Raw genomic sequence first — 18,955 nt, 5'->3', positions numbered from 1 at the left:
GCCATGCACGGCAGATGTGACAACTTGCCCAAATTCAATGCCGCCAACAAATTGCTTCCATTGTCACACACCACTTTGCCGATCTCCAGTTGGTGCGGGGTCAGCCACTGATCCACCTGTGCGTTCAGGGCGGACAGAGGTGCTGGTCCGGTGTGGCTCTCTGCTTTCAGGCAAGTCAACCCCAAGACAGCGTGACACTGTTGTATCCGGCATGTGGAATAGCCCCTGGGGAGCTGGGGGGATTCATTTGATGTGCAGCCAGACGCCGCAGCAGAAGAGGACTCAGCCGAGGAGGTTATGGAAGAGGATGGAGTAGGAGGAGTAGAGGAGGTGGCAGTAGGCCTGCCTGCAAGTTGTGGCGGTGTCACCAACTCCGCTGCAGAGCCACGCATTCCATGCTTGGCAGCCATCAGCAGGTTGACCCAATGCACAGTGTAGGTGATATACCTGCCCTGACCATGCTTTGCAGACCAGGTATCAGTGGTCAGATGGACCCTTGCCCCAACACTGTATGCCAGAGATGCCATGACCTCCTTTTCAATTACTGAGTAGAGGTTTGGGATTGCCTTATTAGAAAAAAAAATTAGTCCAGGTACCTTCCACTGTGGTGTCCCAATAGCGACAAATTTTTTTAAGGCCTCAGACTCCACCAGCTGGTATGGTAAAAGCTGGCGGGCTAAGAGTTCCGTCAAGCCAGCTGTCAGACGCTGGGCAAGGGGGTGACTCTGTGACATTGGCTTCTTACGCTCAAACATTTTCTTTACAGACACCTGACTGTGGGCAGATGAGATGGAACTGCTGAAGGTGAGAGGTGGAGTGGCGGGTGGTTTAGAGGGGGGCAAGGAGGACAGCAGTGGTTGACGTGGCTGAAGATGCTGGACCCGGAGGAGGATGGTGACTTTGAGCTTGTGTGCTACTTCTACTCATCATCATGTGTTGATCCCATAGGCGTTTGTGATGTGCGATCATGTGCCTTCGCAAAGCAGTTGTACCTAGGTGGGTGTTGGATTTCCCACGACTCAGTTTCTTTTGGCACAGGTTGCAAATGGCATCGCTGTGTCAGAGGCAGACACACAAAAAAAATGCCACACTGCTGAGCTTTGCAATGACGGCATTCTGGTGGTGGCAACAGCATGCGTTGATTGGTGTGCTGTCTGGCTGACCCCGGGTGCCGATACATGCTGTCTGACTGTGCCACTTGCTCCTTGCAACGACCTTCCCCGGCTTCCAACTCGTCTCCTCTTTCTCTCTGTCTCCCCTTCTGAACTTTCCCCTCTTCTTCTTCTCTTCGAGCAGGCGCCCACGTGGCATCCATGGACACATCGTCATCATCAACCACTTCACTTGTATCTGACACCTGAGCAAAAGAAGCAGCAGCGGGTACAACATCATCATCATCACACTGTACGTCCATGTGTGTAATGCTGCCTGACTGAGACATATCCCTGTTATCTACATCCCCTGTCAATAATGGTTGCGCATCACTAATTTCATCCAACTGATGTGTAAATAACTCCTCTGAGGGATCATGTGAAGCGGCTGTGGTGGCTGTGGTGGTAGTGGTGGTGGCGGGCAGGGAGAGTGGTAACTTGAGAGCAGGTGACCAAAGCTGAGCTGGAGGAGGATGGTGCGTCAAGGTTCGTAGCGGAAGCTGTTGAAGATTGGGTGTCCTGTCAACTATGTTCTCCAAATTTTTTGGGTTCAGGGTACGTGGCCTCTGAACACTGGGCATTATTCCAGGGCCAGTGGAAATCACAGCACCACGAACACGACGGCCCCTGCGGCGTGGCCTGCCTCTGCCTGTCATTTTTTATTAGATAAGTTTTACTATGCGTGCAAGGTACTGTGCCATCCTATATAAGTGGTGGGCACAGTACAGTCTGTGTGGGCCTGACACGCACGGGCTTGCAAATGTGATTAGATCACAGTTAAATTTTAAATAGAATTTTTTTTTCTGCAAGGTATTTGAGTGATCGACACCCTGTTACGGTATGAGTGAAGGCCTAGCCAGCCACTAGCCAGTGGCCACAATACAGTATGTGTGGGGCGCCTGACACACACGGGCTTGCAAATGTGATTAGATCACAGTTACATTTTAAATAGATTTTTTTTTCTGCAAGGTATTTGAGTGAATGACACCCTGTAACGGTATGAGTGCAGGCCAAGCCAGCCACTAGCCAGTGGTCACAATACAGTATGTGTGGGGGCCTGACACACACAGGCTTGCAAATGTGATTAGATCACAGTTACATTTTAAATAGATTTTTTTTTCTGCAAGGTATTTGAGTGAATGACACACTGTAACGGTATGAGTGCAGGCCAAGCCAGCCACTAGCCAGTGGCCACAATACAGTATGTGTGGGCCTGACACACACGGGCTTGCAAATGTGATTAGATCACAGTTAAATTTTAAATAGATTTTTTTTTTCTGCAAGGTATTTGAGTGAATGACACCCTGTAACGGTATGAGTGCAGGCCTAGCTAGCCACTAGCCAGTGGCCACAATACAGTATGTGTGGGGGCCTGACACACACAGGCTTGCAAATGTGATTAGATCACAGTTACATTTTAAATAGATTTTTTTTTCTGCAAGGTATTTGAGTGAATGACACCCTGTAACGGTATGAGTGCAGGCCAAGCCAGCCACTAGCCAGTGGCCACAATACAGTATGTGTGGGCCTGACACACACAGGCTTGCAAATGTGATTAGATCACAGTTACATTTTAAATAGATTTTTTTTTCTGCAAGGTATTTGAGTGAATGACACCCTGTAACGGTATGAGTGCAGGCCAAGCCAGCCACTAGCCAGTGGTCACAATACAGTATGTGTGGGGGCCTGACACACATGGGCTTGCAAATGTGATTAGATCACAGTTAAATTTTAAATAGATTTTTTTTCTGCAAGGTATTTGAGTGAATGACACCCTGTAACGGTATGAGTGCAGGCCAAGCCAGCCACTAGCCAGTGGCCACAATACAGTATGTGTGGGCCTGACACACACGGGCTTGCAAATGTGATTAGATCACAGTTAAATTTTAAATAGATTTTTTTTTTCTGCAAGGTATTTGAGTGAATGACACCCTGTAACGGTATGAGTGCAGGCCTAGCTAGCCACTAGCCAGTGGCCACAATACAGTATGTGTGGGGGCCTGACACACACAGGCTTGCAAATGTGATTAGATCACAGTTACATTTTAAATAGATTTTTTTTTCTGCAAGGTATTTGAGTGAATGACACCCTGTAACGGTATGAGTGCAGGCCAAGCCAGCCACTAGCCAGTGGCCACAATACAGTATGTGTGGGCCTGACACACACAGGCTTGCAAATGTGATTAGATCACAGTTACATTTTAAATAGATTTTTTTTTCTGCAAGGTATTTGAGTGAATGACACCCTGTAACGGTATGAGTGCAGGCCTAGCCAGCCACTAGCCAGTGGCCACAATACAGTATGTGTGGGGGCCTGACACACATGGGCTTGCAAATGTGATTAGATCACAGTTAAATTTTAAATAATTTAATTTTTTTTTGCAAGGTATTTGAGTGAATGACACCCTGTAACGGTATGAGTGCAGGCCTAGCCAGCCACTAGCCAGTGGCCACAATACAGTATGTGTGGGCGCCTGACACACACAGGCTTGCAAATGTGATTAGATCACAGTTACATTTTAAATAGAATTTTATTTTCTGCAAGGTATTTGAGTTAATGACACCCTGTAACGGTATGAGTGCAGGCCTAGCCAGCCACTAGCCAGTGGCCACAATACAGTATGTGTGGGGGCCTGACACACATGGGCTTGCAAATGTGATTAGATCACAGTTAAATTTTAAAATTTTTTTTTTTTTTTTTGCAAGGTATTTGAGTGAATGACACCCTATAACGGTATGAGTGCAGACCAAGCCAGCCACTAGCCAGTGGCCACAATACAGTATGTGTGGGCCTGACACACACAGGCTTGCAAATGTGATTAGATCCCCCAAATTTTTTAAATATAATATTTTTTTCTGCAAGGTATTTGAGTGAATGACACCCTGTAACGGTATGAGTGCAGGCCTAGCCAGCCACTAGCCAGTGGCCACAATACAGTATGTGTGGGCCTGGCTTGCAAATGTAATTAGATCACAGAAAAATATTAAATATAATTTTTTTTATCTGCAAGGTATTTTCTGTCACACCCTGTATGAATGGTGTGCACTGTGCACACAGTGCTGTCTATGACTGAGCCTGCAGCCTCTCACACACGGGCAGCCAGGCAACTGCAATATATATATATGAAGAAAAAAAGAACACTGATGTACCAGCCCTGAAAAGGGCTTTTTGGGGTGCTGTCAGGACGCTGTCCTTACAGCACATGAGTCTGTGGACACAGAACACTGCCCTAGCTAACGCTTTCCCTATTGAATCAGCAGCAGCAGCAGCACTGTCCCTCCTCTCTCTGTGAATGCAGTTTCCGAATTAATCTAAAATGGATGCTGTCCAGGAGGTGGGGGGGGGGGGGGTCTGGGAGAGAGGGTCTGCTGTTGATTGGCTGGAATGTGTCTGCTGACTGTGAGGTAGAGGGTCAAAGTTAAGTCAAAGATGATGTATAGGGGGCGGACCGAACATTGCATATGTTCGCCCGCAGCGGTGAACGCGAACAAGCTATGTTCGCCGGGAACTATTTGCCGGCGAACTATTCGGGACATCACTAGTTATTAGTTTAAGCAGACTGTGATTGTCTATTGTTGTGACTTAGATGAAGATCAGATCACATTTTATGACCAATTTGTGCAGAAATCCATATCATTCCAAAGGGTTCACATACTTTTTCTTGCAACTGCATATGCAACACACATACACATAAAAACATGATGTAAGCTGTGTACAGGGGTGGGCTCCCCAGGATACAGTGAAGTCACGAACGAGGAAAGCAACCCCAACACCAGCTTTTGCCAAAACCGAATTTTACTTAAATGTGGCAATAAACACAACCACAAATGCTGGGAACATACAATCAATTTACATACACCCAGCCTGAAGGCTGAGACCCTTGTGCTGCACAGGACGGCACCCTCCGATAGATAAAAGAGGAAAGTGCAGTAATTTATTTACTGGCGGGCGCTAAACTGCCACACCTTACCTGTTATTACCCTAAAAACAAGAACCACTGTATGGTTGTGTGTTACGGGCTATTCTACGGTGCAGCACAACCGCTTACAATCTTATACAGTATTCCCCCCTCCTATAACACGTGCCTGAGTATTCCCCCTGAGCAAGAAAACACCAGCCTGGCTTGAGTTTGTGAGAATTGTATCAGCTCTCCAATGTGAAATGTCACTTTAAGTTATGGAGTCCTTGAAATGAAATGAACTACAGGCCTAGTCTGAGTCTCTAGGCGCCAACACGTTGGTAAGGTGTGCGCACGATCTTACCGACCCAAGTCTATTTTGCATCCGCTGGTGACTCTGAACAGAACAAATGTCTCTCCTACAAGCATGCGGTACCGCAGTGTATGTTTCTTTGTTCCTCTGCTCTCATCAGCGTTCCTGGCAGCAATCCTCCTGCCTCTGGACAGGATCTTGGACACGATCAGCTTCACTTAGCTGCAGCTCTGGTCACTGAGGGATGCTCTCACACCTGGATGCCATCAGATTCTCTGCTCACACAGTTCCTTAGTTTCACCTCCGTCTAAGATGGCTGCTCTCTCCTTGTCTTCTCTTCAGACTCTGTGTAAACCCCACCTCTCTCATGAATATGGAGATATATGTGCAGTCTGTAGCTGTGTTTAGGAAACAGCAGCATCTGGGGTACAAACAGCAGAATATCAGTCCAGAACATTTAATTTAATCACACAAACAGTGTTCAGACAAGGAGAGCTGTTTCTCGCATATACATGGTACACATACATAAATACACCATATATACACTACACACACATACCACCCAACTAAGGAGCTAAACTATCAGTGGTGCGCAAAGCAATAGAAGCAAACATCTTCAGCTGCCCTGCCACCGCCAGAGCACCGGATCGGGACTCGGGCGGTAACACGGTTCTCCGATCCAGTTGTAATTTTAACAACTGGATCTGGAGAACTGGAGGGAACTGGCTGAATCCCATACCTGGCTGTGCCCCTTAGTACTCCCACACAATAGTTATACCCCCTTTGTGCTCCCACACAATAGTTATGCCCCTCTAATACTCCCACACAGTAATTATATCTCCTTAGTCCTCCCACACAGTAGTTATGCCCCCTTAGGACTTCAACACAGTACTTATATCCCCTTAGTGCTCCCACATAGTAGTTATGCCCCTCAGCATTTCCACACAGTAGTTATGGCTGCTTAGTCCTCCCACACAGCAGTTATGCCTGCTTAGTCCTCCCATACAGCAGTTATGCCTGCTTAGTCCTCCCATACAGCAGTTATGCCCCCTTTGTACTCCTACACAGTAGTTCCTTAGTCCTCCCACACAGTAGTCATGCCCCTTTGGTACTCCCACACAGTAGTTATGCCCCCTTAGTGCTCCCACACAGTAGTTATGCCCTCTTAGTCCTCCCACACAGTAGTTATGCCTCCAGGATTCGCCTACTTTATTACGAGGCCTACGCCGCATCATGAATTATTAGCATCCTCCAGCGGTGCAGGGGATATCAAGAACAGCATTTTATAAATGTCCCCCATTGTGTAAACTTAGACAAGACAGCCTAAAAATGCGCCAGATTTACCACAGTGGCCAGTGTTGCACCATTAGACTATTAAACTGTTAGTTTTTACCACCTATTTGTGCCAGAATGATGTGTCTGAATTTTTGTGGATGTAAATCCGTGCCCCTTTCACTCACCTCTTCTACTTAAATGTCTGTGTAATAGATGTGGCAGGACAGCTCATGCTAGAATCCTGGCATACTTCCATTAGTAATCCAACCCCATTCTCTCTCCTATGCCGATAGTAGGCCTTAGATTGTGCATGCATGTCATGGTGTCAATAAAAGTTCAAATAAAATATTATATCATTCTATTCATTGAAGAGAATTCTCCTTTGTGTATTTTATGCAATTTAATAAACCTGTTAGCTACCCGTGTCTATAAATATATATATCAGGCGAGTGAACCACTCTGGCAGCACTGCAGCCAATAGCGATAAATCTAATTCCAGACTTACTTATTAAGATATTGCCACGGCAGACATCTGCAGGATATAAATGTGTATACAAATGAATATGTATATTCTGTCCACGTAGGTTGCAGTGAGCTAAGCCCTTGCTGTCCGAGTATGTTTATGACAAGGGTCACATTTATACTGTAATCATGCTTTTCCATTTAAATGAATATACTATGCAAGAAAGTCTCTAAAGCTGCCATAGATGGAAGGGGGGTGTCACACAATATCTTTCTTGGCATTCTGGGGAAGATTTATCAAAACTGGTGTGTGCTACAATGGTCTTGATATCCCTTGTGCCGCTGGAGGATGTGCTTAATTTATGACAAGGCGCACTTCTTGTCATAAATTATGAGCAACCTCCGGCAGTCTGTGTGCCTAGATTGAAATCAAGGCCATCCTGTAGCTAGTGTAGATTTCAGTTATCATTTACATAAGGAAACTGATTAATCTGCCGGGTGATGGCCCCACCCAAAACAAGCCCCCGACAGGGAGGAGGTAAAATGCTATTTGCTCAATTTTTGGGGGCGGGAATGGCCTTTAAAAAGTCACAATCCTGGGGTTTATGACTTTTTAATTCCAGTTTTCTGGCTCATAATGACAATAAATCTCCTCCCCTTTTTTTGTGTGTGTTTTTTACTGGCATTTCTAGGTAAAAAATGGCAGTTCCAGAAGTCTGAGAATTATTAAATGCAGCACAATGTGTTTTTTGACACTTGAGTTTTTTGCTTCCACAAAATACAGATTGAGGGGTGTGATATACCTGCTTCCACAAAATACTGATTAAGGGGTTTGATATACCTGCTTCCACAAAATGATGATTGAGGGGTGTGATATTCCTGCTTCCACAAAATACTGATTAAGGGGTTTGATATACCTGCTTCCACAAAATACTGATTGAGGGGTCCAATATACCTGCTTCCACCAAATATTGATTTAGGTGTTCTATATACCTGTTTCCACAAAATACTGATTGAGGGGTGGGATATACCTGCTTCTACAAAATATTGATTGAGGCCTGCAATACATTGTATTCCACAAAATACTGATTGAGGGGTGCGATATACCTGCTTCCACAAAATACTGATTGAGGGGTGTGATATACCTGCTTCCACCAAATATTAATTCAGGTGTTCTATAAACCTGTTTCCACAAAATACTGATTGAGGGGTGCAATATGCCTGCTTCCACAAAATACTGATTGAGGGGTGTGATATACCAGCTTCCACCAAATACTGATTGAGGCCTGCGATATACCTGATTTAACAAATACTGCTCTTCTCTAGGGACTTTGGAACAGGGTCATTTTGGAAATGACAGGCAGAGGCAGAGGCAGGCCTTTCCATAGGGGTGGTAGGAGTCGGGCAGGTGCACCAGGCCAGAGCCTAAGTGGGAAGTTGGAGAAGGTGAATGCGATTACTTCAAAGAACGCACCAGACTTGGTTGAGTGTCTCACTCAGCCTTCCGCTTCTGCAACCTCCTCATCCTCTGTATCGGCACCCTCCTCACTCTCTGCTGTGTGCACCCCCAGAGACACCACCAGCACTACCATAGCCCTCCACTCAAGTCAGAGGAATTATTTTCCCATACATTGCCAGACCTTAATGATGCGCAGCCATTCTTGGCATCGTAAGAGGAAGAGGAGGTAGCAACGGCCGCCACCCAGCGGTCTGATGACAGTACCCAGGATCAGCCGAAGGAAGGTGGTCCCCGCTGTTGCTGCCTTCTCCGAAATCTCTAATGTCAGTGGTGGTGAATGTGACGATGATGATGTGTCGATGGACGTCACATAGGTGCCCACAAGAGAGGAAGAGGAGGGGAGTTCAGAGGGAGAGACAGAGCAGCAGATAGGGAGGAGAATCAGGCAGAACTCGCAGTGCACAGGAGGCAAAAAGCAGACTGCAAATGTATCTGGAGCGAGCCATCCACCATGCATGGTCACATCTTGCGCTCCCAGGATGCCGCCACATGGCTCCTCAGTGTGGGCTTTTTTTTAACGTGTCAGCTGCTGATAATAGTATTGCCATCTGCAGCCTGTGCTGTCAACGCATAAGTCGCAGTAAGCCCAACACTCACCTAGGGACGACCGCCTTAAGAAGGTATCTGGCCTCCCATCACCGAGCCCAGTTGGAGCAACACCGTCAGAACCCACAAAGCCACACTCCCGGCGCTCCACGTTCTTCCTCTTCTCCTTCTCCTCTCTCCTTTAATTTGTCCTCCACTCCACCTTCCACCGTGCCGTCATTGCGTTCATCTGGCAGAAGGCAGGCTTTTGTGGCCCAAGTGTTCAAGCGTAAAAAGTTGATGATGCTGGATAACCCCTATGCCCCTGGATAACGGCTGACCACTGGCTTGTCAGAACTGCTAGCCCGCCAACTACTGCCATATAAACTGGTGGACTCGGAGGTCTTTAGAAAATTTGTGGCCATTGGCACACCGCAATGGAAGGTCCCCGTAAGGAAATATTTCTCCCAGAAGGGCATCCCAGAGCTATATGGCCATGTTCAGCGGCAATTGAATATATCACACAGTGTCTGTGCCAAGATACATCTGACCACAGACATGTGGTCTAGCAAACACGGGCAGGGAAGGTACATAAATTTTACTACCCACTGGGTGAACCTTCTGACGACCGTCAAGCATGTAACCCGTGGCACCTGTGTGGATTTGGTGTTACCGCCACGGATTGCATGCAGACCTGCCTCTTCTTCTCCTCCTCCTACTTCATCCTCCGTCTTCTCCTTGGCTGACTCCTCCTTTTCCACTGCTACCGCCTCTTCCGCTGCACCCCCCAAGCTCCCTAGAACCTATTCAACATGCCAGATGAGACGTTGCCATACAATGCTGCGGCTGTTGTGCCTAGAAGCCAAGTGCCACACCGGTCCTGCACTGCTTTCAGCTCTGCAGTCACAGGCCGATCAGTGGCTAACCCCGCTCAATTTGACAGTTGGTAAAGTGGTGTGCAACAATGGTGCCAATCTGCTGAGCGCGCTGAAACAGGGCAAAATGACACACATGCCGTGGATGGCACACGTCCTGACCTTAGTCGTGCAGCAATTCGTTGCCAAATACCCCTCTGGCCATTTTAGAAGATCTTACACGGCCATGGCTCGCCTTGCTGACGCACATCAGCGACACCACCTGCCCGTCAGACGTCTGATTTGTGACAGACCGACGAGCTGGAACTCCACCTTGTATATTCTTAACAGGCTGCTTCAGCAGCATCGTGCCGTTAAAGACTACTGGTACGAACTCTGCAGCAGGACGGGTTCTGGGGAGCTTGGTTTCTTTTCACTGTGCCAGTGGTTGTTCATGTGCGGCGCATGCAGACTTCTGCGGCCATTTGATGAGATCACCAAACTGGTCAGTTGCAGCCAGGGCACCATCAGTTGTACTTACGCCTTCTTTCACATCGTACTTTTGCCTTCTTTCTGGAGTGTGCATTGCATCGTGTCATTGATCAAGCCGTCGTGGAGCAGGTGCAGGAAGATGAGGAAGTCGCAATGCTGAATGAATTCCCAGGGGGGGCAACTTCATCTGAGACAAGTCAGCAGGAGTCTGAAGAGGAGTCAGAGGAGGATGGTGGCTGGGGGGAGGAGGAGGAGGAGCAAGGAGAGTAGGCTTTGAGGCGGACTTTCAACTTTTCAGGGATCCCTGGTGTTGTCCGTGGCTGGGGGGAGGAGACTGAGGACAACATTCTCCTGGGTGATGAGCAGGAGCCAGGGCGCTCCACCGCTTCCAATTTAGTGCAAATAGGGGCCTTCATGCTCCAGTGTTTGAAGAGGGACCCCTCGTATGAAAAGCATAAAGGGCAAGAACAAGTACTGGGTGGCAACGACTTAGACCCCTGGTACAAACACAAAATGGCGAACATGTTACCAGAATCACAGAGGGCTGTCAGAATGCAGCATTTACAGGCCTTGCTGCAAGAGATGCTGCATTCTGCAGTTGCGGGCGCTGGCAGAGGTATTTCGACCCACGGCAAAACAGGTGCGGGTACCAATACTACTACGCCTGCAAGAATAGGGCGGTTTAAAGATGTGTTGGTCTCTTCAGATATGAGATGATTCTTGCACCCAACCCATCGAGAGCCGCCCCCCTGGATCCAGCCTCAGGGAACGCCTAGATAGAAAGGTGTCCGACTACATCGAGTTTACGGCCAATGTGGACGCTCTGAGAAGCGAGGAACCCCTGGACTACTGGATGTGCAGGCTTGACCTGTGGCCAGAGCTAGCACAATTTGCCATGAAACTCTTGGCTTGCCCCTCGTCGAGTGTCCTCTCTGAAAGGACGTTCAGCGTAGCAGGGGGGATAGTGACCGATAAGCGCACTCGCCTAGCTTAAGACAGTGTGGACTACCTCACATTTCTAAAAATGAATCAGGCATGGATCTCGGAGGAATTCAACACCTGTGACAACCACGTGTAATTGAATTTCCTCATGCCAGCCTACACATATCCGCCACTACCCAGAACAAAGAATGGTCCTTGTCTTATGTATATACAGCGGCAATAAAGGCCTTTTCTGTCAGGTGAATGCCTAATTTCTGGGCCTGTACTGGCCTACAGTAAAATTTTTAGCCAGTGACAGCCTATCGTACCTCCAGCTACATCATCACAAGTTCTTTTCTGTCAGGCGAATGCCTAATTTTTGGGCCTGCACTGGCCTACAGTAAAATTGTTATCCACTGACTGTCTAATATACCTCCAGCCACATAATCACTTGTTCTTTTCTGTCAGGTGAATGCATAATTTTTGGGGCCTGTACTCCACAGGCCTGCAGTAAAATTGCTATTCACTGACTGCCTAAAATATACCGCCAGCCACATGATCACTTGTTCTTTTCTATCCGGTGAATGCCTAATGTTTGGGGCCTGGACTCCACTGGCCTGCAGTAAAATGTTTATCCACTGACCGCCTAATGTACCTCCACCCACATAATTACTTGTTCTTTTCTGTCCGGTGAATGCCTAATGTTTGGGGCCTGTACTCCACTGGCCTACAGTAAAATTGTTATCCACTGACCATCTAATATACCTCCAGCCACATAATCACTTGTTCTTTTCTGTCTGGTGAATGCCTAATGTTTGGGGACTGTACTCCACTGGCCTGCAGAAAAATTGTTATCCACTGACCGCCTAATATACCTCCAGCCACATAATCGCTTGTTCTTTTCTGTCTGATGAATGCCTAATGTTTGGGTCCTGTACTCCACTGGCCTGCAGTAAAATTGTTATCCACTGACCGCCTAATATACCTCCAGCCACATAATCACTTGTTCTTTTCTGTCCGGTGAATGCATAATTTTTGGGGCCTGTACTCCACTGGCCTATAGTAAAATTGTTATCCACTGACCGCCTAATATACCTCCAGCCACATAATCACTTGTTCTTTTCTGTCCGGTAAATGCCTAATGTTTGGGGCCTGTACTCCCGTGGCCTAAAATAAAAATTTTCTATGCTCCAGCAAGGCACATTTTTGAGAGTTTCACTTTAAGAGACATACAAATAGCCTGTGATTAAAATACATATTTTTGGTGGGAATTTTTGCCATTGATCCCCCTCTGGTATGTCACTGTCCATGTTGTGGGACTATTTTGGTGGCTGCAATTATGACCTGAAGGTTTTTCAGGTTCGCCTGCCATTAAAGTGAATGGGTCCCGCCGCGAACGCGCAGTTCGCAAACATTTGATCGCGAACGCGCGTTCATAAAACTTCCCGGCCGATGTTCATCCATCACTACTGGTGATCTGATGGAAGAGTCTGGGTTTGGTTAACACCAGCAGAACGTTACCTGCCTGCATTGTGCCATCTAAAAAGTTTGGTGGAGGATAGATAATGCTATGGGGTTGTTTTTCAGGGGTTGCTCTATGCTACTTAGTTCCTATGAGGGGAAATCTTGGAGCAAGAGATTTTGAATAATTCTATGCTGCCAACTTTGTGGAAAATAGTTTGAGAAACACCTTTTCCTGTTTTAGTTCTGTTCCCCAGTGAACAAAACAAGGACCATAAGGCCCCTTTCACACGGGCGAGTATTACGCTCGGATGTGATGCGCGAGTTGAACGCATTGCACCCGCACTGAATCCCGACCCATTCATTTTTATGGGGCTGTTCACATGAGCGGTGATTTTCACGCATCACTTATGCGTTGCGTGAAAATCGCAGCATGCTCTATTTTGTGCGTTTTTCACATAACGCAAGCCCCATAGAAATGAATGGGGTTGCGTGAAAATCGCAAGCATCCGCAAGACAGTGAGCGATTTTCACTCACAGTTGCTAGGAGACCCGATCATTATTATTTTCCCTTATAACATGGTTATAAGGGAAAATAATAGCATTCTGAATACAGAATGCATAGTACAATAGCGCTGGAGGGGTTAAAATAATAATAATTTAACTCACCTAATCCACTTGCTCGCGCAGCCCGGCATCTCTTCTGTCTGTCTTCTGTGCTGTGTGGAGGAACAGGACCTGTGGTGACGTCACTCCGGTCATCACATGATCCAATACCATGGTAAAAGATCATGTGATGGACCATGTGATGACCGGAGTGACATCACCACAGGTCCTGTTCCTCCACACGGCTAAGATGAAGACAGAAGGAGATGCCGGCTTCGCGATCAAGTGGATTAAGGTGAGTTAAATTATTTTTTATTTTTTTTTACCCCTCCAGCGCTATTTTACTATGCATTCTGTAGTCAGAATGCTATTATTTTCCCTTATAACCATGTTATAAGGGAAAATAATACAATCTACAGAACACCGATCCCAAGCCCGAACTTCTGTGAAGAAGTTCGGGTTTGGGTACCAAACATGCGTGATATTTCTCACGCTAGTGCAAAACGCATTACAATGTTTTGTACTCGCACGGAAAAATTACGCGTGTTCCCGCAACGCACCCGCACATTTTCCCGCAACGCCCGTGTGAAAGAGGCCTAAAGGTTGAGTTTGATGTGGAATCATTTAACTAGCCTGCCCAGAGCTCTTACCTCAACCTCAATGAACACATTTAGAATGAACTAGAACAGAGATTACAAGCCAGGCTGTCTTGTTCATCATCAGTGTCTGACCTTTTAAATGCTCTCCTGGATGAATGGGCAAAAATTCCCACAGACAAACTCAAAGATCTTGTAGAAAGCCTTCCCAGAAGAGTGGAAGTAGTTTTAACTGTAAATGGGGGACCAGCTCCATAGAATGGGATGTCATAAAAGCTCCCATAGGTGCAATGTGGATGTATCACAACACTTTTGTCCAGTGCATCCTGGAGGCAATATGTTATAGAGCAGGAGGAGCTGAGCAGATTGATATATAGCTTGTGGGAAAAGATTCAGTAAAATGTGTAACTTATACATTTAAATCTTGAGGGAGATGTTATCAGTAGTGTTGATCGAGCACCATAGTGCTCGGGTGCTCGGGCCGAACACATTGGGATCCTCGGGTGCTCGCTAGATTGTAATAGAAGTCAATGGGAGAACCCGAGCATTCAACCAGGCACCACCTGCTCTGAAGAGGGGAGGGTGTCTGGTTCATAGGAAAAGGTCAGAAATTGATGGAAACACCACCAAAATGGTTTGGGAACAGCATGGGGAGGATGTCTGGATGCATCTTGGACTCCCAGGTCGCTGCTGGGAATAATGTTGTCCGAGTAGTACGCCACTTTTACAGACTGACAATAATACGCACAAAACCGAAGATAAAATCGATTTTAGAGGAAACATTGTTAGGAAACATTCTTTACTGTATATTTACTTGTATATAAAGTGCAAGTGCTGCCAAAAATTACAAGGAAGAGGCACTCCGATACAAGCTGTATATCACATATAAGCAAAGCAGCTTTATACCATGTTATCTAAGTCTCATGCATTCTAGTGAGGTTTTCTATCCATTAAGTTTTAAAGATAGATTGCCTGGGGCACTTTGCACAGCCAACGCAGCAGAATAATGTAAATGCAATTGGCCTGTCATAGTGGACACCAGGCTAGATGGAATTCATGGATTAAACATCTGCTGGAGCTTTACTTATGTGCCTGGTAGACCCTTTGATAGAACATAGGGAGAAATATGTAACAGCTATTCACCAGTGCCTAGTTCTAAACATCCCACAAGTACTGATGTGAGAAAACAAGTGCATGGCTTCTATAGCCTGCTTATCGCCTTCCTGAAGAGCTGCTGAAATAATATCAACTAAAAAGTGAGAAAAAGTAGAATCAAGAATTGATAGTAGGGCTGAGCGAATTTCATATTTTGACATTCGTTTTCGGTTCCGGTTGTGGTAAAAGGTGAATTGCGTTATGGATTCCGTTATCGAGAAATCTCCCAGTATCCCATGCTAGTTCATTGCACAGAGATTACTTCAGTCTAGGAGGTAAGACCTCTTCAGCAGACACTGTACAGAATTTCTGATAGGTAAAAACAGTCCACTGCTTTACAAGAGTCAGCTAATTCGTTTTTCAGTTTCCATTGTCCATCAGCAGAATTATAAATTCTACTCTGTATGGTAATACAAGCTGTAGCTCAGGATCAGTGAAATGCCGTAAGTGAAAGCAATGTATACAAAATTATTCAACTAAGAATTAAAGCACTTCCACAAAAATGTTTATTCTGTAGTCCATTAGAAAGCTACATTATGTAAATTGTATTAAATTGTGAATTATCCAATCCCTCAGCTGTTTCATTTGTCCAACTTATGTGTGGACAGGAAGTCAGTTTCTCTATTCATTCTTGTAGGAGCCTACCTGACTTCCTCTCCACACATAAGTTGCTGTGTCACTAATAAGAAGATTACCTTCACTACAATTCACATCATGTACCTTTCTAAAGGGCCGGAGAATAATTTTTTAGGACCGTTTCTTTAAATGGGTCTGGACACTGCTAAGCCCCATTGAAGTGAACGGGGCTTAGCTGTGCCCAGGCCAGTGATACTAGTTGAGATGTCACTGCGCCTGTGGAAAACAGCAAGAGGGCCATGGCATTACTGCCAGCGCTGCTGCCTTTTCAAGCAGCTGATTGGCGGGGGTCCAAGGTCTTAGACCACCGCCGATCAGATGCTGATGATCTATCCAGAGGACCACTATAGACCACTATATTGCATATTATAGCAGTTGTCTTCTTTGAATCCTGTATCTCTAATTCTCCGTTGTCTCTAAGCTAGTGGGTAGAGACTAGCTGCTTCCCATAGACTACACATAGAGACAGGAGATTCTGTTTCCTAACTCTATTTCACTCAGAAGCACTATATAGGACATTATAGTGAAGTCTATGTCTATCTCTCTCTTCTGTCTGCTTGTTTTTCTCTGCAGTTCTTCTCTTCTTTATAAACTGCATAGAATGTAATCTGATCCTTCAGTGAGCAAGCAGCCTGTCTTGGTTTCGCAAGTCTGATTTCTTACATATTTCAGAGAGAAACATAGTTTAGGAAAGGGAGAAGAGCTGATAACTGGAGAACAAGGCATTTTTATGTAATAAGATATATCACAAAGTTTCTTATATTCATCTGTACTAATTATTTGTGTATGCAAAATTGTGTGAAAGTGCAGTGATTATTTAAGCTATATGTGCCATGTGTCTCGTATTTTCTTTTTTTTTTTTCAGGGGATGGCCAGGTTGATTTTGAAGAGTTTGTGACATTACTGGGGCCAAAAATCACAACTTCTGGGATACCAGACAAGTTTCGTGGTGCTGACTTTGACACTGTGTTTTGGAAGGTATTTTGCACAAAATTTTTACTAATCTATGCTTCTGGAGCTAAAACTTAGTAAAGTAACCTCAAGAGCCAAAGCATCACAATTTCTTACCTGAAGCTGTCATGATAAAATTGTCAATAAGATTATTAGGCATAGTACAATAAATTCTTATGGTATGTCATGACCCTTTCACAAGGAGAATAGATGAATAATCACACATCCAGTAAAGCTTCTGATTTGTGCCCTGATATCTGTGTTAGGAGAACATGGAATGTGCAGTGGCTGCCATTCTATCTAGTTCAAAATGAACATACCAACCACTGATGCATATTAACAATCATGTAACAAGGAATGGTTACAAACTTATTTTTTTGATTCAGATAATTTTTTATTAGAACGTTTTCAAAAAAATTACAGAGGCAAACAACCCCCACCCCACAATCCCCCCATAAACCCCCCCCCCCCCCTATAGACTGTTATATGAATAAAGTCCATTCTTCATGTTTCTTGGGTGTCCATTTGGCGTATAGTGCACTGCATCGCATCCGAGGGCCAACCCGTCAAGGCCTGGGTATATATCCAAAACATACAGTCTCTTAGGGTCTCAGAGATGTAAGGATTATCCTGCAGCATACGATTTCAGTTCGAAAGGAGCGTTCCGCTAGTAAAGTCTGATTTTCCACAGATAGGAGAAAAAATCTGACTGGAATCGTTTAGTAAAAGAGGAGGTAGTACAGAAAAAAGGTGCATCCTGCCGAATACAGACACATCTTAGCTTAATACAATACAGCACCATACCCTGTCAGACCCAATCGTCAAGTCTATCTATTCTCATTATTCTGTAATCTAACAGCAAGACAGCCCTATAATACTAAAGTATAGTGATGAGCCCAGAGATACCATATCTTATCAAATTTCTTATTGTTGCCCCTTTTCTGATATACAAAACTTTCTAATTTCACCAAGTTGTGTACACGGTCCACCAATTCCGCCACTTTCGGAGGATGCGAAGCAGTCCAATAACATGCAATCAGTTTCCTATTCCAATTTTCAGTTCTGCCATTATTGGGAGAGGTGGACCTCAAATATATTCACAATAAGTGCTATTACATCTAGCCAATATCGTCTTAGTCGCGGGCAGTTCCACATGAGATGGATAAGATCTGCATTAGGTGTCCCACAGCGAGCACATAGATCGTCTACCCTATATCCCATTCTCTTTAGCAACCTCAGGGTCCTATAGACTCGATGCAAAATAAATAGTTGGGATGCTCTGTGGGCCTCACTGAGCGCTACTTCCGGGAATTTCTCTAATACTGCCTCCCAGTCCTCCTTCGTCAAATCTGGGATGTCTCTTCGCCATTTACCATAAAGAGTCAGTGGGGCTTGCTTCCACTTTGAGTCCATAAGACTCCAGTAGTTAAGCGAAATTACACCACCGTACCGTGCGTTGTACTAAGATCTATAATGGCGTGTTTTGCAGCTGGTACTATCATGGTTACACATTTTATTGTACTTTATTGTCTCTAGCCAAATGCCATTGTCCCCTCATTAGTGTATGTCTTGCATTTCCACTAACCTACTCTTCTAGCATATGTGAGGTATGTAGATATATTTGCAATCTACTAAACAAAGCACTCATGGGTGCAACAAGTAATGCATGAGCCGCATAGCAAAACTTGTAATGGGCCCCACTCCACCATGACCAAGTTCAGAACATGAAACACATGTAATTATGATGGTATCCCTGATGCACAGGGATAATGCACACTGTGATGACATAGTACAGGGATAATCTACTAGTTGATGTAACACCACAGACATTATACAAACAGTGATGTCATAGTACAGGGGTAATGAAGAATATAATATCATAGCAACCGAATAATGCACACAGAAAGGTCACCATGTCACCAGCAGGCATTATAATGTCCCACTACTAGGATAATGTCATAGCACAGGAATAATGCAAAAAAATAATGCTGCAGTGAATGGGAACCCTCCGACTCCAGAATAAAAACAGGACTGGACCAACTTTACATTATTCATAGTCATCTCTAACTGCACCCTATATCTCAGTGGAAATGGGCCCCTTTGGTTGTTGGGCCCCACAGCCACTGCTATGTTTGCTGT

General features: G+C 45.4%; 1 protein-coding gene across 1 annotated transcript in view; it reads left to right on the top strand.

The window, feature by feature from the left end:
- Positions 1-18,955, top strand: part of CABP7 (calcium binding protein 7) — a 93,031-nt gene that overhangs the window by 47,489 nt on the left and 26,587 nt on the right. Inside the window, exon 3 of the mRNA XM_044288531.1 lies at positions 16,731-16,843. Coding sequence (XP_044144466.1) covers positions 16,731-16,843 — 113 coding nt within the window. The remainder of the gene's footprint in view (positions 1-16,730; positions 16,844-18,955) is intronic.

This window comes from Bufo gargarizans, chromosome 1, assembly GCF_014858855.1.
Source record: "Bufo gargarizans isolate SCDJY-AF-19 chromosome 1, ASM1485885v1, whole genome shotgun sequence".
Lineage (NCBI taxonomy): Eukaryota > Metazoa > Chordata > Amphibia > Anura > Bufonidae > Bufo > Bufo gargarizans.
This window is presented reverse-complemented; position numbering and strand designations above follow the sequence as displayed.